This window comes from Nanorana parkeri, unplaced genomic scaffold, assembly GCF_000935625.1.
Source record: "Nanorana parkeri isolate BGI_ZX_2015 unplaced genomic scaffold, ASM93562v1 scaffold12, whole genome shotgun sequence".
Classification (NCBI taxonomy): Eukaryota; Metazoa; Chordata; class Amphibia; order Anura; family Dicroglossidae; genus Nanorana; species Nanorana parkeri.
Genome location: NW_017306280.1, coordinates 2,607,585 through 2,634,256, shown reverse-complemented (window position 1 = coordinate 2,634,256; position 26,672 = coordinate 2,607,585). Strand labels below are relative to the sequence as shown.

The window sequence follows — 26,672 nt, the reverse complement described above, 5'->3', positions numbered from 1 at the left end:
TGACTGTGCCCTATTAAAGGGACCAAGCCATACCCCTTCTTTGCATGATTGTACCTTGCAAAGAGAACACTATATGATGTATGCAATGCTGTGTGATCCAATGGATCCTTTATGAGCATAATAATGGGTCACTTATGTGCCCTCATAAGAGTCAGGACTATGACTCATTGTCCTGGTGCGGATAAGACCTATACCACACGTTGTCTTCCAGATCCCTCCCTCTACATGCAGTTTTCTGCTGTACTGTCTATAATGAAACTGAAAATTGTCACTGTGGGAAAGCTTTTACGCAGAGAATTTGTATAAATGAGTCTTGCATTCTGCAAGTACTGTTACCATAGAGAATAATTTAGGGAAGATATGTCTATGTCCATGTAAATTCAGTAAATGGCTTTTCACTTTTTCCCATGAAAGTTTCTGTCCACTAAAATGTCTCTGTGGTACGGTGTAGATGCTTATAGCTGAGGAGAACCTATGGCAGCACCCCAATATGAACTTTTGCTATATGAAGATGAACAGGATCACCAAGTATCATTCAGATCAAAGATTGGGTTTACATATAATTTAAATATATTTTGTTCTAATAAATGTAAAACTTGGATATATTCACTCATGAAAGTTATTAAAAATGTTTGAGTAACCAGTTTATGAAAATAATGATACATAGAGCTTAATGTAACATAAATGCACATTCAGTGTTTTTGTTATTTAAACTTTTGTTGATAATATTTGCAGACCACAAAATCATCTGGCTCCAATGCCAAAAGCGGACAAAAGTGGGTTTCACGGTGGGCAAGTCTTGCCGACAGCTACCCTGATGCCTCTCCAACTTCTCCTTTAGAAGGCCAAAAGCTGGAATTAACTGTGGATAATGGTAAATATTTTTTATATTTTATAGTGTATAACAACCCTTCTAACACTGCTGCTTGTACCAGTTTGAAAGTCAATAGTGAAATCGGCAATAACTTGGTTTTTTTAAACTATTCTGCAGAGTTTAGACACGATTGTCCTCTCTGTTGTAACAATGATGAGCTTGAAATTCATGTTACAAGGAGGCTGTCGCGTCTCTTTTTTTGGAAATTCTATATTTGAAACTCTGCCAGTTGAATCATTAGTTTTCAGTGCTGGCAGCTGAGCCCTGTTAGTTTCAGTGCAGTATTGTTAGCTTTGGTCATCCACTGCTTCATGCACAGAATAGGATACATAGGCTGCTATTGGGTTTTTGTGTGGTGTTAGTAATTAGGTTATGGGGAAGTGTTATGTTAGGGGAATGGGGTTAGATTTATAGGTAAAGTAATGGGGGTGGGGATAAGTGTTAAGCAGACGGTTTGTATTTAGTATTAGAAGTTAGGTTTGGCTCGGGTTGTCTCAAGATTTAAAGTGAACCTTTGCTTTGCTCATGCAGACGAAAGCAACAGGTTCATTTTAATGGTGGCCCTGCCAGCAACTTACTTTCCCTGCTGCTCCATTTGACTAGAGAGCAAAGAGAAAAAGCTTATACAGATTATTGTTCAGAAATATTGTATAATCTGCATCCATTAATTTTTAAATGTACAGCTTGTTCTCTAAGCAGTTCATTGTTCTGTTTTTTAGGTCATAATACTGACATTGCGGAAATACTTGGTGATGGAGACACCTCCTTCCCCTCAAGGACAAGGAGACTTCTTCCTCAGCTTCCTCCCAATGACAAATCCGAAAGTCCCACACCGATTATTTTGGTGCGGACAGAGTCCAATTTGGAAGTTCCCAAAAAGATAGCGGTAGAGGATGGTGAGAAAACTGCTCCAGCAGAGCAAAACCGTTTATTGAACATACAGGAAGACTTGGATCCAGATAGCCTAAGTGATGCTAGCAAATCTGATGATGGGGTTTTATCTAGTAGGAAGTCTAATCCATCACCTAACACATCTAGAAGTGTTTGGAGGAGAAATGATTTTAGTAGTCATGACCAAAGTAAAGCACCTACTGAATTAAAATCTACTTCCTTTTATGTAGGTAGCGACAACGAAATGGGAAGTTTACCACATGCAAATGCTACATTACCTGTCGTAGACATGCACAAAGAATATAAAGGTCATGATGTCCAGATGAAACTAAAGAGTAACCAGCAGCTTCCACCAGAACCCTCAAATGCTGGGAGAATGGCTAACCAACTGTTGAAGAAAGATAATGGATCCTCGGGAGAATCTGTTTCATTTGTACGACAGGAAAGCTTTACCAAAGAAAAATCCAGCAGTAATATTTCCCCCAATAAGCTTCCACAGATCTCAACCCATCCCTTGCTTAAAGATCTCAATGTTACAAAGCCCACCACAGACTACAGCCAAGAGACGCGGCAAATTCTCAAGGAGACAGAGACTGCTTTGGCGGCTCTAGAAGCCAAGCTTTTTTCCCAAAATCATATCGAGGGCATTGACAGTGTTCAGTGCCCACCAGATGATTCCCTATCTGGAGATTCTGATGTGGATACGGCAAGCACCGTCAGTCTGGTTAGTGATAAGAATGTGCCAAGTCATCCTCAAGAAAATAGAGTTGTAGGCCCTCATAAGGAAAAGTCTTCTTCTGTACAGGATCATTACAGTCAATCCACTGCTAGAGAGAGACTCTCTGAAAAACGGAGGACTGGAGCTACTAATGTAGGAACCAGGAGAGATGCAACCAAGCGATTTGAAATGAAGCGCAGCACTGGACCTCGGGGTTCACTTGATTTTACAGATGAAGAACGAAGCTCCAGTCTTCCCTATATGCCAGCTGATACTGTATCCTCAGACTATGAACATTCTTCATCGAGGAATCTCTCACGAAGGCGACCTTATGCTCAGTCAACCAAGGAAGATGCAAATCGAATTTCATTAAGTACACAAAAGATTCAGCAGGCACTCACCAGGTCAAACAGCCTATCAACTCCTAGACCTACACGGGCTTCTAAGTTACGGCGGGCCCGACTAGGTGAAGCTTCTGACAATGAAAGCGCAGATGCTGAAAGGTTGAACAGTCCAGAAGTATCTTCTGCAAACTCTTCCTCAGCCAAAAGTTCTTCTGAATCCAAAAAACTTTCCAGGCTTGATATCCTGGCAATGCCAAGGAAGCGGACTGGCTCCTTTAATGTTCCAAGCGACTCTGAAGTTTCTTCTCCAAGGACGGGCTTTTCAGGACGTAGTGTCGAACACAATTATACAAATCGTAAACCAGCTATGGCAGAGGTGAATCAACCCGTCAAGAAACCTTTAGCACCTGTGCCCAAACAACCTTTAACAAGAGCACGATCGGGTAGTGTCAAGTATTCTTCAACGTCCGGTAAGTTTTATCACTGTTACTGCTTTGTTTTACTTTGCTAAATTTCACCTCTTAATTCCCAATTCAGAATAAAGCACAGTTGGTCTGTTTATTTAAATAGGTTTGGCTTCAGATATATAGTATATATGACCAAATCTGGAAAATCATTGATCTGCATTTTTAGATCCCACAAGGCTAGTATAACAAGCAATGGTAAACACGGGCAAATGCAATCCTCCTAAAATTAGATCCCGTGTTTTATCCTCATAATTTTGTTTTATAAATAGACTAGGCATGAAGCTTAATCTACTTCATATTCAGCCTCCATATTAATGCAATTTTGCATTCTGGTATATTTTTTCATACTTTGTATTGTTAGAATATTCTATAGAATAGTGTTTTTTTGGAGGGGTTAATCAGATAAAGGGCCTGTGTCAATGTGCTTCTGATTGCCTCATAAAGTTTTGCATTCCCATACAAGTCTATGTGAATGCAAAACTGCCGGTCAGATGCACCTGTCACTGAATTGTGAAGGAGCTTTGAAGCATCCAACTGGTTCCAAAAATGCATGACCGAAGCCTGTTGCAGTTCTTATTTTTCTAATTTTGGGTGAAGTAGGGAATGGTTAGAACCCTTGGCTTTTTGTTTTTGTTTTTTTGCCTTGCCATCTGTGCCTCATTGGGAGAATTCTCTTTTCTTCCTGTGTTGTAGCAGACATAACAGGAATGAGATGAAATATCATTTGTGCCAGTTTTGTCATAGGAACAGTTGCTACCAATAGAATATTTTCCTTTAAAACAACTTTTGGATTTTCCATCACTTTCTGTCCTGGTAACAGTGGTTACACAGACTGCAATGTAAACCCAACAGAGGTTCAACCATTCACGCCATTCAAAAGTCAAAATGTTCCAAGGAAATAGTGGTTGGACTTTCACTGCTTAGAGAAAGAGATAAAGTAAAATGTTTATTTTGAGTCATTCAGTGTATTCAGTAATGTTACAATGTAATACTAAATTCATTATAGTTAAACCATTTAAAATAACTGTTTGGATGGGTGTCCCTTTACACCTTGTTACCCCCACCTCCGGTCGGTTTAGAGAGACTGAGGGATGGGAGATACATTTCGGTGGACCAGATCGTGCCGGATTGGGGGTAATCTGATGTAAACAGACACATGTCCAACACAGACCAACATGGAGTCCAGCAGTTTCCATTGAAAAAACTGTATGGACACGGATGTCACAGCGGTGACATCCACTTTGTATTGCTGTGATCAGGAGAGGATTCGTCCACGGATCCTCTCCTGATCAGCCCGTGTGAAAGGGGCCTTACTGTAGAGTCAGAATATTCGTTACACAACCTGGGATAGGGAATTCAAAAAGTCAAAGTGTTTCTACTTGTTTTGATATTCTCTTTAACACCGTGTTCTTTTTTCATAGGTGGCATGTTCACTTTAAAGTGTAAGTGTAGGCGGATATAAAAGACCCATATTTATTCAAATTATGCATTTATGAAAAAATGTGTCAATGTATTTGTAATCAGAACCATAATCTGTGTGTGCACTAGCCCCCTGTAATCTCCTGATTATTAGTGTTCAGATCCAGACCGAGAAAGGAAAGGGGAACATGCAGGCTTACTGCATTGCTGAGTGCTGTGATCAGATCCAAATTGTTATCACTGAAGCCTATAGGCACACAACCTTTTGCACCCAAAGCATCTCCCTTGTGCTAGGATTACTCAGGACTTTTTTTTACCAGGCCTAAACTGGTTTAGAATTATTGTGATGATGTGTAAATTAGCTTTTATAAGATGACTGTATTTCTACTTATGATGAAAATACATTTATGGCCAATGACTATAAGGGAAGGTAGCTGCCTCCTTGCCTCTGCCGCCTATAGGCACATGTCTACCCTGTGTTATGGTAAATATAGCCCTGGCTGTGTCTAAAAATGGAGTTTGCTAATTGGATTAGAGAACACAAAGATAGCATCACCTGTGAGTTTCTGCCCCTTCACTGTCCAATCGCAGCCTTGAACAAGCTGCATCGCATTACCTAGTGGAGAGCAGTAAATGGTGAGGACTGTGTCTAGACTAGAATTACAAATCCTTTGACAATGATGACAGTTCATTATTAATAATATGTATTTCAGCTGGCTTCTTAGCTGTTTGTTTACACTTACACTTCAAAGGAAGATTGTGCAAGGATATGGTCGATGTCCATGTGTGCTCCCATTGTGATGATCTGACATATGATGTTTTGAGACTAATTTAAAGAAATGTGCTATTGTTCATAGTTGGCAAAGAGGAAAGTGTTGGTTTTAGCTGAATGCAAAATAATAATCCTCAAAAAAATGTAAGTTCCAGGAATACAAAGACAATAGCTCTTGTATTCAAATGAATTGGTTTTTCAAAGCTCTTGGTAGCACACTAACATTATTAATTCCATAGTCTGTACTTTGATCACTGGTTTTATATGTATCCCTGTCCTATTAAACCTGAAAGTCTCCATGTACACGTCTGCCACTTGATAGTCATCTGTCAAATCTCCAATGAGTCTCAGATGGGTGTGACAGCTGCTGTATACACTCCTCTGGACTATAGCAGATACATGGACACACAACTGTGTACAGGGTGTCTATCGGTGTGTGTACCAGCACTGGATAGCACTGATGGCTTTCCATGGAAGCTCATAAAGTTTGACAACCGTGTACATGGAGTCTAAGGCAAGAGATTATTGTTTATAGATTTCCAAAGGAGCTATTTAATACCGTGTGGTAAACTGCAAGTTAATTAGATTAGGAAAAGCTTATTATGATAAAACTGACAACTTCTTATAAGACCTTATTTATCAGGGTGTCTGTATTGCCTCTGATTGATTTTTGATGGTGAAAGGAATGAATCTGAGTTGGGACGACTCGGGTTCAACTTGGTAGTTATTTTAGATAGTTGGGTGAATGATAGCCAATCTTTTTAGGTTCTTCATTTGGCATAATTATCTTCTATGTTGCCAATCGGAAGCCAGTGCTTTACGGGTGCAAGAAAAAGATTAATAGGGTGTGTCTCCAAGACGCACCTTATTAATGCAGGTGTGTCTTGGAGAATATCAGAAACTGTATCAGAAATTAGATCGTCTTTATGTTATAGCCTCTTTGAATCTGTCACAAAGAAAAATCCTTCTAGAAAAATCACTTTCTGACTCCTGAGCTGCCTACTAGCTTTGGAGCAGTGCCTTTGCATGCAATGAAGCTTGATAGCTGCAGATTTACTCTCCTATAACTGTAGGCCAGGAGTAAGAATATTTCTTTTATCACAAATTCCCTTTAAAGAGAACCAGCCAGGAATGGCCATTTGTAAGAATCAGTAGTTATAATAGTGCCACCTTGTCTCTCACGACTGGGTGTTGGTGCTATTATTCACTTGAATTATCTTCCTGCCAGAGCAGAAATGTCGACATAATATCAGACTGTACGGCCTTCATGGAGGCTGACCTGTCTCCAGCCTGAGTTTAGGTCTGATAACCAAGAGTGCCTGGGCTATTGTAGGCTGATAAATCTACAAATAACAAACCCTTTTGTGTGCTTTTAAGTAATCCTGACAGCACCTTTGTTATACTGTACAGCAATATAGTTTTTGTCAGCACTGGGCTTGAGACAGTGGTCTCATGCAGGATTTATAATGGTCTTGTAACCTGCTTTGATAAGGAGAGAATACGAGTAAATAAATCAAATAATTCATGAGAAGTCAGGCTGAAAGGTGTAACAATTAAAGAACATAGATCCAGATTTTTACAGAGGCCTGTTGGTGAAAGCTGCACTGTCATTTTTAGCTGGAAAGTGAGCAAGCTAGACATTTTGAACCTTTGTTGGTGTGAATAAGGTCTGTTACATCCCTTGTGCCCTGAAGCTTATCCAGGATTTTGAATAATTTATTTGTCCGTTTGGCAGTGTTCAGATTTTGCTGCTTGTCCTTTTGGAAAATATAGACACTGACTACGTAAGCTTTCCATAAAGAGAACTACAGATTGTCTGCCCTGACCAATATCTGAACATATCATTCTGAAGCCACTGCCGCCTGAAAGATCGATAAACACTGCTTACAAAGTTGAGGATTTTTATGTCCTGCTATACAATTACAAATTTGTCAGGAAGGTGGAGCTGGACTAGACATGTCAGTGAAGGAAGATCTCCTGTATACAAGGATTAACTCGCACAATACATTTTTTCAGATGTTTGCTGACTTCATAACAATGTGATTGATTTTACTTCTACAAACCCCTGCCCTCATATTTGTCATTGTGGCAGTCTGTTTCATGCACTTGTCACCTTCATACAACAGACTGAACTATTACTTTGGCAAATAATGTTTACTCTTTTATTACTGGGATGAATATTTTATTAGTCCTAGTCAACAGATGGGTATCATTCTCAAGAATATAGCTTCAGCTTCCCAGTTGAGTTCCCTTTAGAGCCCTTAAAGTTTTTTATTAAAGTGACGCTAGACTCAGGGGTTAAATCTTAAAAATGCATTCACGTACCTTACAGGAGAACTATGAGATGAGTGACTGCCACTCATCCTCATAGTTAGATCCGACCTATGACAAAGAAGCTGTCACAGGTCGGCTCTATTGATCGGGAAGTGAGCAAACACATACCGTCGCTCGCTCACTTTCCAATCTCCTTGCAGAGAGCGTTGACCCTCAGTCACCGCTCCCCGCAGGGATTCCCCCCTCCTCTTGCTGATCCTCCCAACGCTTAGTCACCCAGCAGTCAATCAGCCAGCTGAGTAGATTTCAACAGTATTTTCAGGATCTGTCCTGGCTGCGGCGCTCTCAGTATATCTCCGGCAATAGCCTGCTATATACTGAGCTTTGGGTCACGGGAGGAGGTTAGTATATGTCCTCCCGTGACCCTAAAGAGAACTATGGGGAAAAACTCTTTTAACTATTAACAAAAATGCATCATATTTGTGTATCACTCGGCTGTAGATCCTCAAATCATCTCTGAACTGGTGCTGACACTGTCCTTCCTTCTGGAGGGTGGCTACTTTTGATCCCCATGATCCCTGTGTGTGTTGTAAAATAGTCACCACTCCAAGCTCGCTCCCAGGATAGAATATAACTTCAATACAAATTAGTAAACTAAACATGAGATTGTAGTCCATCACGGGAGCGAGCTTGAAACGTAGGCTCCTTTACAACACACACAGGGTCCATGGGGAACAACAGTAGCAACCCTCCAGAAGGAAGGACTGTGTTGGCACCAATTCAGAGATGATTTGAGGGTCTATAGCCGAGTGATTCACAATTAAGATACATTTTCAGTGTCACTATAAGGTGATTGCAGCACTTTAACTAGTATAGATGGGATGGTTGTCCTGTTCCCAACATAGTTAAGCCACAGAGGGATCTAAGCTGGTGTTTGGCATCAGGGTACATTTAGACGTCTGATGACAGTCTCCTTATCTGTCCATTTTTAGAGTAAGGCATTATTATCCTAATGTGACCCATGGCAAATACCCAAATGCAGCACAAATTTGATGCAAGCGCCATTTTATTGCCACTGTGCAGGCACTCTTAGGTCCATGTCAAGGTTGCTGATGTGGCATGGCCCTTAAGCTGGGTATTCACTGTTTTTTTCTAGTTTTCAAACGAAATCTGAACATTGAATAATGTTGCTTGAAATTTTGTTTGAATTCAACTTTCATTTTTTGAAATAATGGAGTTTCTCGAACAAATTAATTGTTAGAATTTTGCTAGAGAAATTTTTTTATGCTCCTTCCTTTTGATTTGTTGTTTTTGTTGCATTGCTGTGGTCAAAATTGATCGTCTGTTAAACCCTATTAACTATTCAAAACTTTAACGACTATTTGGAATTTTTTTTTTTTAATGTAGCTCTACTAGTAAATAGCCAACTTTAGGCCATATGGCTTTGATCTAATACTAGGACGTGACAACATTGTGCAGTAGACTTTTGACAGTGGCAGGTTATAAGAGAACCTAAAATCTAGTTCTCATTTGGGTAACCGATCTCATCCATTTTCTGATATTCTCCACACCCGCCTGTGGTTAAAAATTACGTAATGTTCAGTATGTTTTTAAGCAAATGTTATTTGCAGTTTACCACACTAGTGCATAGCTTCTTTTACAGAACTATATATGTTTCTTCTGTTGCAAAAAAAACAAAAATTTCCCTTGTCCCATATTTGGAATTTAGTTCTTTGGTTCGTTTTGCAAAGGTTTTGCTGCCACCATTATTGCAGAAATAATTGTATGTTCTGTTATCATGTATAACCTCCCATTATAACTCGGAATAAATTCATGTGGCGTTTTTTTTCCATTTTCTGATGCTGGACACATTCGGTTGCCTGTAGAAGGAATTCTACAGGCAGTCTTTTGTACAACAAAAGAAACATTTATATTGTCTGTGAACCATCTCAATGAATCCTGTATAAAGTTTTAATTCTAAGGGCTAGCTTTAGCACAGTTTGAATGGCAATATATATATATATTTGTCTAGCATTGTATCTAGATTAACCTTGTTAGGTTCATAGGCCATTTGCCAATCGGCTGTTATAAACCTAGCCCAATTGGTAATCATGTTTCTTTCCTAAAAAGTTTCTATATTACTAGAGGGGTTTTCCAGATAATGGAACCAGTTACCTTTTGACTCGCATCTTCCCAGTGACCCAATATACTAGTGCTCATTGTGCACCATTAAATCGTAATATCTTGATTGCAGTGTCGGATTTTACCTGCATTTGTCTCTGTAGGTAGTCCGGCCATTCCACTTCTATTGATTCTAGTTAAAATAGAACTCTAAACTCTATAGAACTCTAAACATCCTTTTCTGGGGGGGGGCATTAAGGTGTGTCTTGGTCCTTAAAGCCCATTTCCACCTTTTGCGGAGGTACTTTAAAAAAAATATATGTCAGCAATGTACACCGAGCGTACATGTCGCGTGCTGAGCTTGCTTTTCTTTCTGTGATTTGAAGATTCACAGGTTTCAAGTTCAATGAGGGTGCCAAACAAACTCCATATAGAGTAAGCTACACAGTATCGTATAGTACCAATCAAACTAGCATGATTGGACAATGCTCCAGTCATGTGCTATTGATTGTTGCAAGATGCTACTATGTGGTATTTATGCAGCATACTCCATAGGTAGTCACTTTTGTTTAGCGATCATTTGCTACACCTAAGGATCGCTAGTGACTTTAGTAGCAGGATTGAGCTATTAGAAAACTCCTGTATAGCTCTAGCCTATTCAGGTGGCTGCAAGCAAGTATTTAAAAACCCCACTCCAGGCATGAAAACAATTACCCTTGCAGTGCGGCCCCCGGATTTCAAGGGTTAAATGCTTGTTACCTCTAGAGGTAGAGGCAGGGCCCCACAAGTGGCACCCCCCCCGCCCCTGGAACGTGCACCACCAGCAAACCACCCCCCCCAGAACGTGTATCACAAGCACCTTCCCACCCTCCCCTCTGGCCTCAAACGGCAAGACGCCAATGGCTAAAGGAATAAGGTGTAATATTTTAGTCCTCCCTCTTGCAAGCTCCCTCCATCTATATATACATTCCCCCCCATGTGTCTTCTCTAAGATGCTCTTGCCGGTGGTCACACACACGATGTCATTAAGTACAATGCAGAGTCAAAAGTCCTGCATTGTATGTGAGGATGGCAAGAGACTGCCCACAACCCAGAGTGTCAGTGAACACCAAAGCAAGGAATATAGTACGTTTTACACTTCATCTATCGCTAGACTTAAGCATTTAACCCTTGCAGTGGGCAGGGTGTGTGGGGACTGGAATTTTATTAAACATTCCAGAGTTCATCTTTAAATCTGTCATCAGGAGGAGATAAAAATTGCCTGTGTAGCCCTTAGATAGCCAGCGCATGCATGTTTATACTTTTGGAATCAGCAGGAAAGAGCAGAGCTGGACATCTGCCATATCTAGAGGAAAACATTAGCCATTAGATAAAATTAGGGGGGTATCTTAAAAGGAGGTATAGTTATCTAAAAAAAAAAAGAATACCCACCATGAAAAAAATTGTTACGCAGAGTGCACTGACTTCAAAATATAACGTAAAAATAATTAAAATTGAGATGGTCCTCCAACCCTGTGGAAGTTGGATGGATTGGTTTACATGTCTATGGGCACCTATGCTGTGAGGAACAGTCAGAAGTCAAGATTTCTATTTTCCTGGAAAGCCCCTTTAAATATAAAAAAAATTAATACAAATCGACCCGTAGTAAGAGAGCGAATATACAAGTTGCTGATTTTTGGTAATTTGATTTTTTTTTGGCATCTTTTACACATGGAAATCCTAAAAATCTAAAAATACAGTAGAAAAAAAAAATTGCAAATATGAATGTTAAAGATTTCATGCACTTAAATTAGATATTGCAGTCACAGTCGCTAAGCAGCAAAGTACAGTCTATACTGCCATCCAGTGGAATTAATGGCAGTAAGCCCAATGTCCAGAGGGAAATGTCTCCCTTTCCCAAGTCATTAAATTGCAAATGGCTTTAATATTTGCAGACAGATTTTTGCACTGAACAGAGAATCCTATGATTTATGATCCACAATTAGATTTTGGAATTACGTGTTTCTCTGCATTGCAAACTAGTCTGTATACTGATATGCATGTGTATAAAAAATTGGCTAACCAATGCTGAATTTTTGAGCACATGCTTTGGGTATATTTTATGTCAAAACAAACTGGTTTTTATTGCAAATAAAAGATAAATCAAAACTAATTTTGGTACCTAAATGACAAGGGCGTGCAGTTACCCTAAATTGCAGAGCCTGAAACATCCAAACCTAAGAGATGCCATAGCAGCTTAAAGATGACTGCAGCCAATGATTTATTATTATTTTTAAGTTCACTTCCACTTTTGCAGTCAACTGTGAAACTACTGCTACTACTGATTTTACTGAAAAATACATCGTAAAGAGAACTATGTGGTGTTTTTCCACATAGTTCTCTTTAGGGTCACCGGAGGATATATACTAACCTCCTCCCGTGACCCAAAGCTCAATATATAGCGGGCTATTGCTTGCTATATACTGAGAGCGCCGCTGCCGGGACAGATACCGACAATGCTGTCGAGATCCACCCAGCTGCATGAGTGACAGCTGGCTCTTCCTATATAGAGGCAGAGCCAGCTCTGCCCGCCCCCTTCCTGTTCGTTCCTCCACTCAGTGCTGGAGGATCGGAGAGGGGGGTAATCCCTGCAAGGCGTGGTGACTGACAGTCACTGCTCCCTGCAGGTAGACGATTGTTAAGCGAGGGGACAGCTGCAGGTTTCTGTTCACTTCCCGATCAATAGAGCCGACCTGTGACAGCTCCTTTGTCACACGTCGGCTCTAACTATGAGGCTGAGGGGAAATCAGTCACCTCATAGTTCTCCTTTTAATATTTATTTTTGAAGGTAATATAAGGGTTTTAATTAGAAGACTTTTTTAATAATAGGCTGACAAATGTACAAAAGAAAAATGTAATTGTGTCAGACAGTTATACTATTAAACAGAGGCCATCTAAAGGCTCAAGTACCATCTGTAGGCTGAAAGCTTATTTTGTGAACGAAGCTTCCAGCCTGAACGTTATCACTATGTTATAGCAGTCATAGTGATTACGTAATTGGGGACCATTGTGAATGACAGTGGGGATAGTTAGTGGGGGGCAGAGCTGTCAGTGAAAGCTGGTCTGGTAGATAGAAGCCATGTACAGTGTTGGCTGCTAGCTTTCAAAGGTAGGACATAGATTAATATACACTCAGCACGGGCCTTGTTCAGGGAAACCTAAATCTACAGGTTGCAGGCAGGAAGGGTCTAAACCTGTTTCCATTTGGTGAGCATTTATTTTTTCCTAACAAGCAACTTGTATGTTGGCGCTCTTAATGTAAACAGTTCCGACCTGTCTCACCGGTGGCTAGGAGAGGATTGATCTTTTAACTCTCTCTCTCTTTAAAACCAATTCATTTTGTAAGCATCGAGACGGAGGCAGCAGGGTTCAGATTATTTGTCTACATCTGAGGAGGAGTATGGCTCTAATCACAGCACCCCTAAACACAAACGATCCCATACTTCAACAGCCACTCAGACCTCCAAGGCCGCCACCAGCGTTTCTCACGGTCCGAGGCACAAGCGGCATCAGGATGATGATGACGATGACCAGGAGGTGTACAATAACTACATGACACAGTCTGCAGAAATTGCAGAAATAGCCAGGTGAGTGCCTTATGGATATTTATGTCTGCATATTTCTAGTGTGTGTTGGGTGGACGCTTATGTGGTGCTGATAAGGACTATCGTTTTGTACTAGGAAAGTCTCCTCTTAAAGGGTTCGTGAAGGGACCTACATTAATGGGCAAACATTTGTGGAGACTGGACAATATCCTATTCCAAAACCATGCACACACACTGAAACTTTTGTATTGACTGAAGCTTTTGTATTGTGAGGGCTGCCATGTCTGACAAAGATGGGGAGCAGAGCTTAGGAACAGTAGAAAGGCTTTCTTCCTATAAACCTCCCTCCTAAAGAAAAAAAAAAAACCTTTAAAACTCAAGGCAAGCGGCTTATTAAACCATTGAGAAACATAGCTGTTTGACTTGCCTGTCTGTTTCTGTCCATCAAGTCTTGAAATTACCATAGCCCTGCCAGACAGTACAGCCAGTCTGGCTAACTGACTTTTCTCTGCTGCAATTAAGCAACACAGTTGGGTCATCCTGTATGAGCCCAGACTGTAATTTGACAGTGAAGGCTCCGCAATAAACTGATGAGGTCATCTCTTTGCTCTCCTGCTATTGGCATGTTCCTTGTCAGCAAATGCTCCTGCATGGGAGCCTTCGTGGCCCCAAGTTCTGTCCCTCCCTATCCTAGTCAGATTATTTATTTAATTTTCTCTATCTGAGCTGGATACTTGCTGATACCTTGTTACCAAGGATTGGAGAGTGTAGCACATATGACCCATAGCAGAGTCCTGACCTGCCAGTCTGTTTCCAGACCGTGAGTGTGCCGTGTGCACAGTCAGGCGGATGACGTGGAATCAATTACACGAGTTTAGGTGACTTCAGACCCCCTTACACAAGCTAAAATGTCCAGATCAGCTAAATAAAAGGGCAAATATAAACCTTGCATAAGCAAGACCGCTGAGTTATAGAAATCCTACACTGGATATTCTGGTTGTTGCATAAGCCTAATCATGACTAGTTAGAATTGAGAATAAAGGAGATCTATGAGGTGACTGATTTCCACTCATCCTCATAGTTAGAGCCGACCTGTGACAAAGAAGCTGTCACAGGTCGGCTCTATTAATCGGGAAGTGAGCAAAAACATGTAGCCGATCTGGTCACTTCCCGATCATCTCCATTCAGTGAGCGGTGACTATCAGTCACCACTCCCTGCAGGGATTCCCCCCTTCCCACTTCGATCCTCCATCGATAAGTGGAGGAACGAACAGCAGAGGGGGCGGGCACTGCTGGCTCTGCCTCTAGATAGGCAGAGCCTGCTGTCACTCACACAGCTGGGTGGATCCAAACAGTATTGTCAGGATCTGTCCCGGTGGCAGCGCTTTCAGTATATAGTGGGCAATAGCCCGCTATATACTGAGCTTTGGGTCACAGGAAGAGGTTAGTATGTGTCCCTATGTGACCCTAAAGAGAACTATGGGATAAACACTTACCCCATAGTTCTCTTTTAATGTACCAGCTCAATCTATAATTATACAATTATTCCCTGTATACAATACAGAAATAATTGTGATATGACTGAATAATACATGTACTATTTGCCGAGTAGATGGGACACTGCATAGGGAAAATGTGCATATATTGCAGACACTGCATATGCACTACATACGGTTTTTTTGCCCTGATATACACTTTAGGATGAAAGTATCTTTACAATACATTATATCGGGGACATGGTAGAGGATGCGTGACTCCACTAGAGGGGGAACATGGTCACCATTGTGGTCGAAGCTTTGACAGCCAGGATTGGAGAGTGCAACATGTATGGCCCATAGCAAAGTAGGAGGCCCTGCATTTTAACCACTTCAAGACCAGGTGTTTAGACCCCCTTCCTGGCCAGGCCATTTTTCAGTATTCAGCGCTGCGGTACTTTGACGTTTATTCCGTCATGCAACGCTGTACTAAAATGAATTTTATACCATTTTTTGGGGACAGCTAGAGCTTTCTTTTGGAGGTATTTAAACACCACTACGGTTTTTAATTTTTACTATAATAAGGAAAAATTACAGAAAATTTTGAAAAAAAAAAGTTTTTTTTTTACATCATGTGCGGAAACATTTATTATTACCCAGTTTTTTGGTAAAATATAAAATATGGGGTCACGTCGGGTAAACAGACACCAAACATGTCAAGCTTTAAAATTGCGCGCACCCGCGAAATCGCAGAAAACTACCATACCCAAAATTGGCCATAGGCGATGCTTTAAAAGCTTTTCCCGCTCATCAGTTTAGTGGGGACGACCGATCGGCACACCATACACGCGATCCGCCGGCTCTACAGCCGATGGATCGCTTGTATGGTAAAAGGCATTGCTGCCTGTTTTTAAATAACGGCCATTTCCCGCTCGCGCGCGCCGTGTCTGAGCGGACGTCTAAAGATGCCCGCTCAGATCTAGAGACCTCTCGGCCGGCCGTTTTTTTACAACGGCCGGCCCTGAGGTGGTTAAACCCAAATCTATTTGCTATCAAAAGACACAAATGAACAAAACATTTGTAAAATAAATAAGGTTGTATTTGGTAATTTGGTGAGTATTTCTTTGAATGATTGTCTGATATATATAATAGGTTAAGTCAAACCCTGGTAAAAGATGTAGCCAGCTTGGCTAAAGAGATACATGAAGTAGCTGGAGATGGGGATTCTCAGAGCTCCTCCGGGACAGGACACAGTACATCTTTAAGCTCTGTGCCAAATACACCGGCCTCCATCATATCTGCGAGGGAAGAGGTAAGACTGCCTTTTATATTGAAACAAAAAGCCACCATTTTATGTAATTCTCCAAATACACCAATAGATGGAGCTACTGATCCCAGTAAGAAGACTTTGTGAAGTGTCAAGTTTTGCAGAGAATTGCCTTGAGAATTGTCGTCCTCAAAATTCTAGTCTGGCGATCCCATTAAACATTCAGATTTTTACGTTTGTAATAGTATAACAAGTTTCCAGGAGGTGAATCATGGCACAAGGAGTCGCTTCTGAGCCTGAATTACAGAGTGCAGCTTGGCTGAGCCGATAACACCCAGCGTGTAATGTCTGTTCTGATTTTTTGTTTTGACTAGTGCAGCCACCAATGTCACACATAAACACCTATAATGTACAGCGGGAGTGGGAGTCCTAGATGAAAACATCTTAGATAAAATTGTGGTGGATATTTATGTGTAAATCATGAATAAAGCCACGGAGGCTGTAGAATGGTCATGTGATCTTTTATCACCTGCCATTTTTAGCTGCCATGTAAGGGCCACGGAGCATGAATTCCATCAGGTTTTTTGGACTGCAGAAGAGGTTTTGATAACTATCTTGGACTTAAGAGATTAAATGTTTCAAAAGATTATCTGGAAAGAAGGTATTTCTAAATTGTTTAGCTTCAGTGTGCAAACAGTAGTTCATTAACTCGTCTTGGTTTTCTGGATCATAGGCTTTTGCTTTGAAATTACCAGTAAGTGAGCATATTAGTTACTGTTTTATTTTCATTTTCCTGACTTAGAAGCCAATACGGACCCATAGGCTTCAAGGCAAAATTACATTAATGTCAATTGTGCAATATTCAGTACAGGATTTGTAAGAGTACTTGTGCACAAACCATTAGGCAGCCAAGGTCAGAAACACACTGATCCTGTAGAGACTGGTGATGTGAAAAAGTGTATAAATCTCTTTCTGCAGTGTTCATTTTAGAAAACATAACACATAGAGGGACAATTCATGTTTTTCATATTGTTTTTGAGCATTTTCCTCTGCTTTATTCCTACTTCCTTCATGTTGGTTACCATGGGTAGAGAAACACTAGGGTACTTATGACCAAGTCAGTACTCTAGTGAGTATAATTCGGACTGAACCTAACTTTTGTCCTTGTCTGCCACATATGCACATAAATTGAAGAAAAGTGGAGGTCTCCATTTCTTTGGGTAATAATGCCTTTGGTTGTGATAGGCTGCGCAGGCACCCAGCACTGTCACATGGGTGTGGGGAGTAAGTCCTCCGTCCCTGTATAAGCTTCTCCTTGCTTCTGTGGGCAGACAGGAGCTAAAGAGTGAAGGGAAGTATAGGCTGCTGCAGGGGCCAATGTTAAAGAGAAACTGAAATCTGTTAGCTATGCCTCAAAAAAGGCAACCAGGGAGCAAAAGGCTAATCACCAGTATTGCCTGTGGCCCTCCTGCACATGATCTTTTTCCACTACTGACTAGTAACACTAACATGCCTGGTTCTGCACTGTCTCTTATGTGTGGTGATGGTGATATTGGCAGAAAAAGGGCCTTGCTTTCTCATGTCACAGCTACTCACCCAAGGACTGCTTGGGTAAAGTTCAAAAAGCAGCAAGAGATGTATAGGAATCACAGATCCACAGAATGAATGAAGCAGAAGCAGGGAGATCCTTGCACTGCAGTTCTTGAACTACCGCTTCCTCTCCAGCATAGAGAGCTGTGAGCAGCACAGTAGTGACATCACACAATCTCACTTAAGATCTTCTGAGACTAGCAGTCAGATGCATCCATGCTTGAAATTCACACTGCAAAATTACAGCTGTGAGGCTATAGGCACAGGACTGCAGAGGTACAGGATGTACCCTGCTATTTTTCAGGGGGAATTCAAGATAAAAATATTTCAGAGTGCTGCTTAGACAAAATTAACAATTCTAGATGTTCCGTGTAACATGGCAAATGTTCTGGTCCACTTCATATTTAAACTGATGCACATGACTCATAAGACCACATTCACACCACATCCGTTGGCATCCGTATATCAATGGAAGGGAAACCAAGAATGTATGGGTGTGAATGGCACCAGTTCCCACTGCTGCGTTGCATTGCAGTGTGCTGAAAAAAAGTAGAACATGCTCTACTTTTCTCAGTGCAACATGTGAAACGTGCATGTAAATGCAAGGCAAGAAAAAAAATACAGAGAATTTTGTCCACTCTGGCCATTTTTTTTACAATAAAGGCGGATGTCAATGGAGTATGAAATTGCAAGCTAAAATTCCCATTGCTAATTAAAGCCAATTTTTCAGAAGCCAAAAACTAACCTATTCCCGCTACCTGCCTTACTTGGAAGGCTGCAGTCCTCCCGTGGAACACAGTCCCTATCATACAGAACTGCTGCACGTTATGTCCCATGAAAACACCAAAGTTCTCTGACAAATGAAATGGACAACTGCCCAATCGTCTTGTCCCAACAAAACTTGGGTTCTGCTAGAGGGATAACATGAATTATAATATTCATCTAAAGCATTTTAACATTTTCATTGACTTTATTTTCACATCTATGATTTTATATTCATTTTTTTCTTTCTTAACACAGATACTTAAAAGATCATCACAAAGAGCATACCCATCCCAGGTGCCATGATTTTTCTTTTCTTTTCTTTTTGTTTTGGTGAACTATAGGTTTTGTTTTCAGCTCCATTTAAAATACTCAGTAGTTTAGAACCGTTCACTGTTTTGGGCTTGAATTGATTAACTGGACCCCTTGGTTGTCTGCCACACAAATATTTTGGTCAGTCAGTAGTGTAATGTAAACTGTCTCAGCTGAAATTAATGCCACTGGCCTAACATTCAACAGTTTTTCAGCCTTTGAGCTGAGGATGTAAGTGAAGGAGGTGAATAAATGTTATGTAACTATTTATATTACACACAGTATTTTAGGTGAAGATATTCTTGAAAGTAACCCATGCAATTCCTCTTGCTCTCCTACCTACCAGTACCTGTGCGTAGAGGCTGTTGTAAGCTTTCCTCTGCTCCTGTTGTCTTGTCACAGCTCTCTTGCCATCTCCAGATAGCAACTGTAAAAAATAGATTTCGCTTACATTTAAAAAATATAACGAATGTTAGCAATATATGTATACATTCATATACATTTGGTTTATAAACACCCCAGACCCAATCTACAATATAAGCTATCAAACAAGAAACATAAAGCAGAGGATTTGAGAGTCAAAAAAAGATGGGTGTATATAGGGTCCACCATATTTATGTACATAAATGAAGGACTCCATTGATGCCATACAAACTGCATGCATCATCCAGCACCTGTTTGCAGTGCTGAATTGACATGGCACCATATTACTGTCACCAGTTGCATGCATGTCACAACAGGAAAGAGGAGACCTCTCCAAAACAAGGAAAGTCCCCATGACTGTCTCCGAAGAATCTCCATTGGCAAATGTTTCTTTCAGCTTCCTCCTCTTCTGGTGGCAACTCAATGCTGTATTTTCCCCCACTTTTGGTACCCTTTTTAGGGTGATTCTCCTCAGTGGTGAAACAGATCACCGAATAATCAAAATGTTTTTCCCTGTTTTATCCAGTAATAATAATATTTATAAAAAAGGTTTTAAATGCACTTGGATTTTTACAGCTGCTGCTATATATAGGGATTGCTGGATAGCTGTGGCGTGAGAGAGGGAGCAATGAAGAGTTTACAAAAGCCTCTAGATTGCATAGAAAAGGGAATGGCATGGTGAACCTGTGAACTATTCAGAATAGCTAAAACAACAAAAGTGTTGGGTAAGAGAAGGAGTCAAAGGGAACTTAAAATTCCCTCCTTTGTTCCATACAGCCCTTTGAGAGTCTTGCATGGGATTGCTATCAGTTTGCTAATGAATCCTTGACTTTGGCCCTATGTTCTACCCTTCTGTGCTAAGCCATACCTACCAACACCCCCCGTCCAATCACACTTTTGGCTTGCAAGTTCTCATTAGACAGGAGGGTCTGGCTGGTTGGTGGGCTTCATGCCAGCAAGTTTTTCAGGTATAAAGTCCAAGCCTCACTGACAAACCGAAGAAATCAATGTTCTAAGGAGCCTTTTCAGTGTCTTCTATGAAATTACTTTTAGTTTGCTACTGAGGTCTAAGTGCCTCCCTGGCATAAAGCCCATCCACCTGCCAGTTCTTATCTAATAAAAACACTTTGCTGATCAGTAAGCACAGTCTCATTGAAAAAGAAGGTTGGCAGGTAGGGTTTACACCGAACTTAGGCCCAAAAGTGGGCCCATAGTCATGGCTTCATGGCAGACTGAGATCAGTTTCAGACAGAGCTTTGAAGAAACTGTTCTGGTCAAGACAGGCAATGGTAGGAACCCTATAATGCCATCTCTCTTCCTCACAGCACTTTTAGTGTCAGATATTCTGAATGGATGACCGGTTTAGTTTAACAAAATATATTCACACAAGTTACTGTCATTTAAAAAAAAATCTATTTCATTTCAAAATCCAGCCATTATATTGCATTATTTTCCCTCCATTATTCTTCTCCTTCGGTATAAGAGAATAGTGTTATTAAATAGAAGTAAATGTATACTGACTTCATATTATTCTAGTGGCTATCATATTTAATTTCTGTAGGATATTTTTATTGTGAGCCTGGTAATGTTCTTACACTTTCAGTGTTTTTTACATGAGGGTTTGGGTAAAGCATGGTGTACAAAGCAGCCAATCACCATCTTCTACTGATCTGACTAAAGTCAATTTTCTAGTTTACATTTTAAAGTACAACTGCACCTATACATTTTGGCCCCCAATGCCTGACCCAAATTGCTCTTGAAGCCATACCTTGTGCTACTGTTTGGCATTACACAGTCTCTTGAAACTCTTTATTGTTGGGTTTGAGTCCTCCTGAGCCTCAGTCTCCATTCAAATGGAATTCCTATTTAGCTCTCTGCTCATCAAACTTTTCAGAGCCAGGGGAAGGGCACCAAAGCCCAATATGTGTAAGTGCGCTTACAATTTAACAAACTCTATTATATAGAGTAAATGCGATTTGATGGATGTATATAAACATGTATTCTTTTCTTTTTGTCTGTTTTAAAGTTGGTGCATCACATCCCTGAGGCAGGTCTGAATTATCAGAAAATCCCACCAGGCTCCACAGGACAAGAATTTGATCAGAACATGAATGACAATCGAGAGGAAGATCCTTTAAAAAGGAGGGCAAGAAACAGAGAGGAGGTGGGCATATAGCGCATGAACTTTGTGTATTCCTGCATGGGTATTTGTCATTAGGATATTTTATTGTTAAATGCAGACAACTGAAAACTCTTGATACAACACTATCACAATGAGCCAAATGTAAAACATTTGGCTTTAAAAGAAAAAATATAATGCACAGCCTTATAGTTTATAAAAAGAGTTTTATCAATAATTCTGCAATGCTTTTTTAACCTTAAAGTGAATCTAAATCCAAAACAGTTTTAGAAGAATAGTTGAAGTAGAAGAATAGTAGTAGAATAGTTGAGAATAGAGTTGGGAATTCTAAACATTTGTCAATTTTTTTCCTTCTGTCTTTGTCCATTGGGAAGAATTCTCTTTACATCCTGTCCTGCAGACACTACAGGAAGTGAGGAGAAAACCCATCTTAGTTGTCACCCAACAGGTGTCCCCATTGGATTATATAGTACAAGGCATCATTAGCAGACCTTGGTCAGCAAAAGGGAAAACTTTAGTGCAACGATACAGGCTTCGATGGAACTATTATTGTCATATTGAAGGAGTCACATTTAGGGCCCAAAATGTAAAAGGTTACCCCTTTTGCTGACCAAGGTGTGCTGGTAATGCTTTGCGCTGTTGTATGTTCGCTCATGGTGGCCCGGTCTGTTTAAATGTCGCTTCAGAACCTGTAAACGCAAGATCTACACACTATATGGCAGTGGTGGTCAAGTTTCAAGATCTAGGGGGGCCTCAAGTGCGGCCACTGATGTCACCAAAGGGTCACAGATATTATCAAATATAATGCTACAGAAAGCTGTCAGAGATTGTGGTTATGCAACAGGAGATGGTCAGAGACCATCGACATGCTCTGGCAGATTGCCAGAGACTGTAGACATGCTACAGGAGAGGGTCATAGACTGCCGACATGCTACAGGAGATGGTCATAGACTGCAGATATGCTACAGGAGATGGTCAGACACTGTACACATTCAACGAGATATGGTCCAAGACTACAGACATGCTACAGGAGATAGTCAAAAGACTGCAGACATGCTATGAGAGATGGTTAAGGACTAAGAACATGTTGTAGGAGATTTAAGACATGTTTCAGAAGACAGCCATAGACTGGAGACACATTACATATTGCTAGAGATCACTGCAGTTACAGCCCCTTTACAAATCAGTGCTTCTACTATTGTGCTCTCTACAACCGTCTTCTGAAATTACTTTGCCACATTTAATATTTCTTGCTAGATAAACTATAAAAGATCTGGAAAAAAACAAAGTATAAAAAAGCCAATAGACAATAGAAAAAAAATTATGATAAGGTAAAAGAAAAAAAACAAGCCGTTTACCCAGAAGAAGCCAGTCTAAAGTATATTTTAGAAAATGTTAAAGTAAACTTTCTGTATTTATTTGACAAATGACTATGTACTGTTCTTTTATATTTCAGGTGATATTTGACAACCTCATGTTGAATCCTGTATCGCAGCTGTCACATACAATATGCGCAAACACAGAGATACTTACAGAAAAAATGAAGTAGGTAACATTTAGTTCTTGATTTTGTCTTGTCTACCGATTTTATATATTTTAGGAATTAATGTGTGTGTTTTTTTCTTTTATGCAACAGAATTGTATTTAAGAACAAAGAGAAAAGCTGGGAAGATATTGAGGCGAAAATTCATGCTGAAAATGAAGTGCCAATCCTTAAAACATCTAACAGAGTAAGTATATATATTTTTAAAAATCTTAATGTTATCAACTGCAAATTGCCATCTCTCTGAGGGTAAAAAAGTACAAGTTTGCCTATACAAAAATAAGTTCAGTGTGCAAACCAGATTTTAAGTGCATCTGCACCATGGACACCAAGTGTAAGAGTCATTGGACCATCTCCCATGGTCTGACACACCCCCTACAAAGCCTCAACCACTGTGCTCCAATCAATAGGAAGCGCTAACATGTCTGATTGGAGCACGCTTGTGTGTTAGACCACTGGAGATGGACTCACACAATAATCAATCACATGCAAGGAGGAAAAAAATATTATTTTTGGTTGCATATAACTGGATAATGAAAGTCAGTAGAGCTTCATCTCATTACTAAATTAAGGGAACATTTCCTTGCAAAGTGGACAGTCTATTTGCCTTAAGAAATGAACCCCACTGTGCCACAACTATTGTAAATTGCTGAAAATGTATATTCTTATTTAATTTTCTTCTTCTCTAAAGGAAATCAGCTCTATTTTGAAAGAGTTGAGAAGAGTCCAAAAGCAACTGGAAGGTAGGTTCTCCAGGTCCTTTCCACTAACGCATATTTGTTTTGGGTTAGTAACTCAAAGTCCCTCCAGTGTCATGAATAAATCGCCATCTTGTATAGCCTTCCAACAAGCAATGACTGAAACAGAAAAAAACGTGTGCCTCTCTAGTGTAGAACACTTTATTAAATGTGAGTACCTCTCTTGCTTGTTTACATTTTTCAAACAGCCTATGTTAGAAAGCCTGTAGTGTGCAGGGGTGAATCTGCACTGAATGAACATCAGATGTCAGTCATATCGGGACCGGCGATAGAAGCAATCCTCCTCCTTCTGCTGACATGACAGGCACGGTCACTGTTTCAAGTGCTGCCTACTTGTGAGAAGTTCTGAAGTTTACACACCTTTTGGAGGATAAACTTTGGCACCAGTGACTTTGTTGTTTGAAGCAATGACTGAACCCCAACTTGCTGATGTTTTGAAGTGCATCAAAGTCACAAAGTAGGGAGGGGTGGTTGTGTTTTATGTTCATGCCACAGTACCAGATTTCACCAGCAGGAACTCTCTTCATGCAGAGGGGTCTTTAACAATCATGGGGTATCCAGTTTTCTTTTAAATCCACTTTAATTCTCTCAAGACTTTTGGGGCTTATTTGTAGTAAACATACCACAAACCCTTGCACATGAATCTGAGCATATAATGAAAAAAACGCATAAGCAGGAAAGTAATGGCCACATTTCTGCTTTCTCTGTACAAGTCAAGCTTTTTCATGCCCCCTTTCACCTCCCAAGCCCTCCTATTGGTTAAGTAAGTGGACTGTTACTTTTAAGGAACACTGAGGAGTCTGGAAAAGTGGAAGAAGTTGGGTCTAAGCGCACTTTTTTTTTTTTTAGGAAGATGGATATGGCAAGAGCTGTTTAGATCTCTGTATCCATCAATTACTTTGACATCTTTTTGCTGAAAAATGTATTCCACTTTTGCAGTCAAATTTGGGAAAACCCCACTATATGTCTGTTATGTGTTCCCATTCACAGATCATAGTTAAATAATTTTTAAGGTTGAATAAAGACACTGGTCCATCTAACCTAAGCATAACCACATCTATACATATGTTTTTTTAATGAATAGTACTTGGCTTTCTAGCTGTTTGAATCAGGATTGTACATAGGACCAGTGGCATCACAAGGGGGGTGCGGCCCGCACCCGGGTGACACCATTGGAGGGGTGACACCAAAATAACTTAGTCATTTTGGTGTAGCCCCCCTCTGAAAAGTCGGGCGCTCGGTCATGGACTGAACCCCCGACAGTATCAGGAGAGAGAAGGGGACCCGGTGGCATACCTTATCCTGCCGGATGACTGTCCCCTTCTCTCTCTGCCGGCGTCCATTACCAAGATGGCCGCCGTCAAGTATCGGAATACTGCCGCGCGTGCGCGAGGACGTCATACGCATGCACGATGACGTCTCGGCGGGGTGACACTCTGTTACCGCTCCGGGTGTCACCCAACCTCGGGACGTCCATGCATAGGACACAAGAGGTAGCTTCTAGTTGTTGGACTAGATGGTGGTGTAAAGATAAGGACAGGGTTAATGATAGAAAATGAGCAAAAGAGCATCTAAAAAACATAAGCTGACATCTTGAAATATTTTTTTTTATGTTCTGCTATGTGAATGGGAATATGAACAAATGTAAAGTAGTTGTTATCCCAATTTGGCTGCAAAAATGGAAATATACTTTTAAGGTAACATCTTCTTATGAATCTTTTCATCATACAGTATGTGCAGTAGCCCAAGTGGGAAGATGAATCTAACTGGTTGCTGTAGATTACTTAAATTTGCACTTATCTATTTCATGTCTTTGCCAATGCCTCCATTATAGTTTACTCATCTTATGCTGCCTTTTTATGTTTTTTTTCATATACAAGTTCCTAATAGTTGTATTTATCACACTCCACAGTCATAAATGCAATCATTGACCCAGCGGGACATCTAGAGGTTATGACCAGCAACAAAAAAGCCTCGCCAGCCCTTCAGTCTACAACGCCTCAAATCAGGACTAACACTTCTCTTGTAAGAACAGAGTCCAACCAACCCGTCCATGTCAGAAACTACATACAGAAGTCCAGCTCTGGATCTTCACGATCTCCAGAATCCAGCTTCGGTAGAGATGAGGATGGGGCTTACATTGTCTGATTTATGTTTTTTTCTATTTATTTTTTTATTTTGTGTTGTTTGTATGAATGGCCTATGTTTTCCGTGTGGCTTTCGGTATAATAATTTGAGTGCTCGTTCTCTTGAATGAAGGCTAGTCCTCACCAATGCACAAAGTCTGTGTCATGCAAATGATTGTTTACTTTTTATTTCCAAATCGTGTACTGTCTACCAGCTCCTGTACCATATTGAGGCAATTTTACTTGAACATTATTATTTTCCAGTGTAGACTGTTGTCCTTGCTCATTAAAATGTGCCATACCTTTAAGACCTAAATGCTGAAAATGTTTCATGCTAATAGGTCTGCTATATTTCCCGTATGCCGATTGCACTTATTTGTAGTTCTTGAAACACTAGGGTAGTTGAAGCAAGTACAAAGTAAATCTTATGATCTGTCTCTTGCCAAAAATTGTCTGAAACAAGTATGTCGGCATTCGTTTTATCTGTTTTAATTAGTTGTATTTGACTGACAAAAACAGTGTATTGTTTAGGGGAATTGATGATGTTGAATTTATTGAAAAGCGCTTTTTAAAGTGACCATGGCAGTGTCTTTGCTAAAGGCCCCTCAGACTCCTGGATGCTCACTTTGCCAGTGCTCCTAACCACTCTTTCCTCCATCATAGTCGGAACTAACATTTCAAGCTGGTGTCGAACACTAGAGGGAGACATTCCATCACTTCCTCTTTCATGTGACAGTGCATGGGTCTAGAAGTTGGTTACTAGACCCCAGTATTGTCACATGGGAGGAGGTCACATACTTCCTCATACCCAG

At 40.4% G+C, this 26,672-nt stretch overlaps 1 protein-coding gene across 1 annotated transcript in view; it reads left to right on the top strand.

Annotated features, from left to right (window-relative positions):
- Positions 1 to 26,367, top strand: part of CEP170B (centrosomal protein 170B) — a 61,975-nt gene extending 35,608 nt beyond the window's left edge. The window contains exons 11-20 of the mRNA XM_018556688.1: positions 736 to 874; positions 1,594 to 3,297; positions 13,266 to 13,506; positions 16,092 to 16,251; positions 18,817 to 18,855; positions 21,320 to 21,457; positions 22,890 to 22,978; positions 23,070 to 23,163; positions 23,668 to 23,719; positions 25,647 to 26,367. Coding sequence (XP_018412190.1) covers positions 736 to 874; positions 1,594 to 3,297; positions 13,266 to 13,506; positions 16,092 to 16,251; positions 18,817 to 18,855; positions 21,320 to 21,457; positions 22,890 to 22,978; positions 23,070 to 23,163; positions 23,668 to 23,719; positions 25,647 to 25,882 — 2,892 coding nt within the window. The 3' untranslated portion in view covers positions 25,883 to 26,367. The remainder of the gene's footprint in view (positions 1 to 735; positions 875 to 1,593; positions 3,298 to 13,265; positions 13,507 to 16,091; positions 16,252 to 18,816; positions 18,856 to 21,319; positions 21,458 to 22,889; positions 22,979 to 23,069; positions 23,164 to 23,667; positions 23,720 to 25,646) is intronic.
- The last annotated feature ends 305 nt before the right edge of the window (positions 26,368 to 26,672 follow it).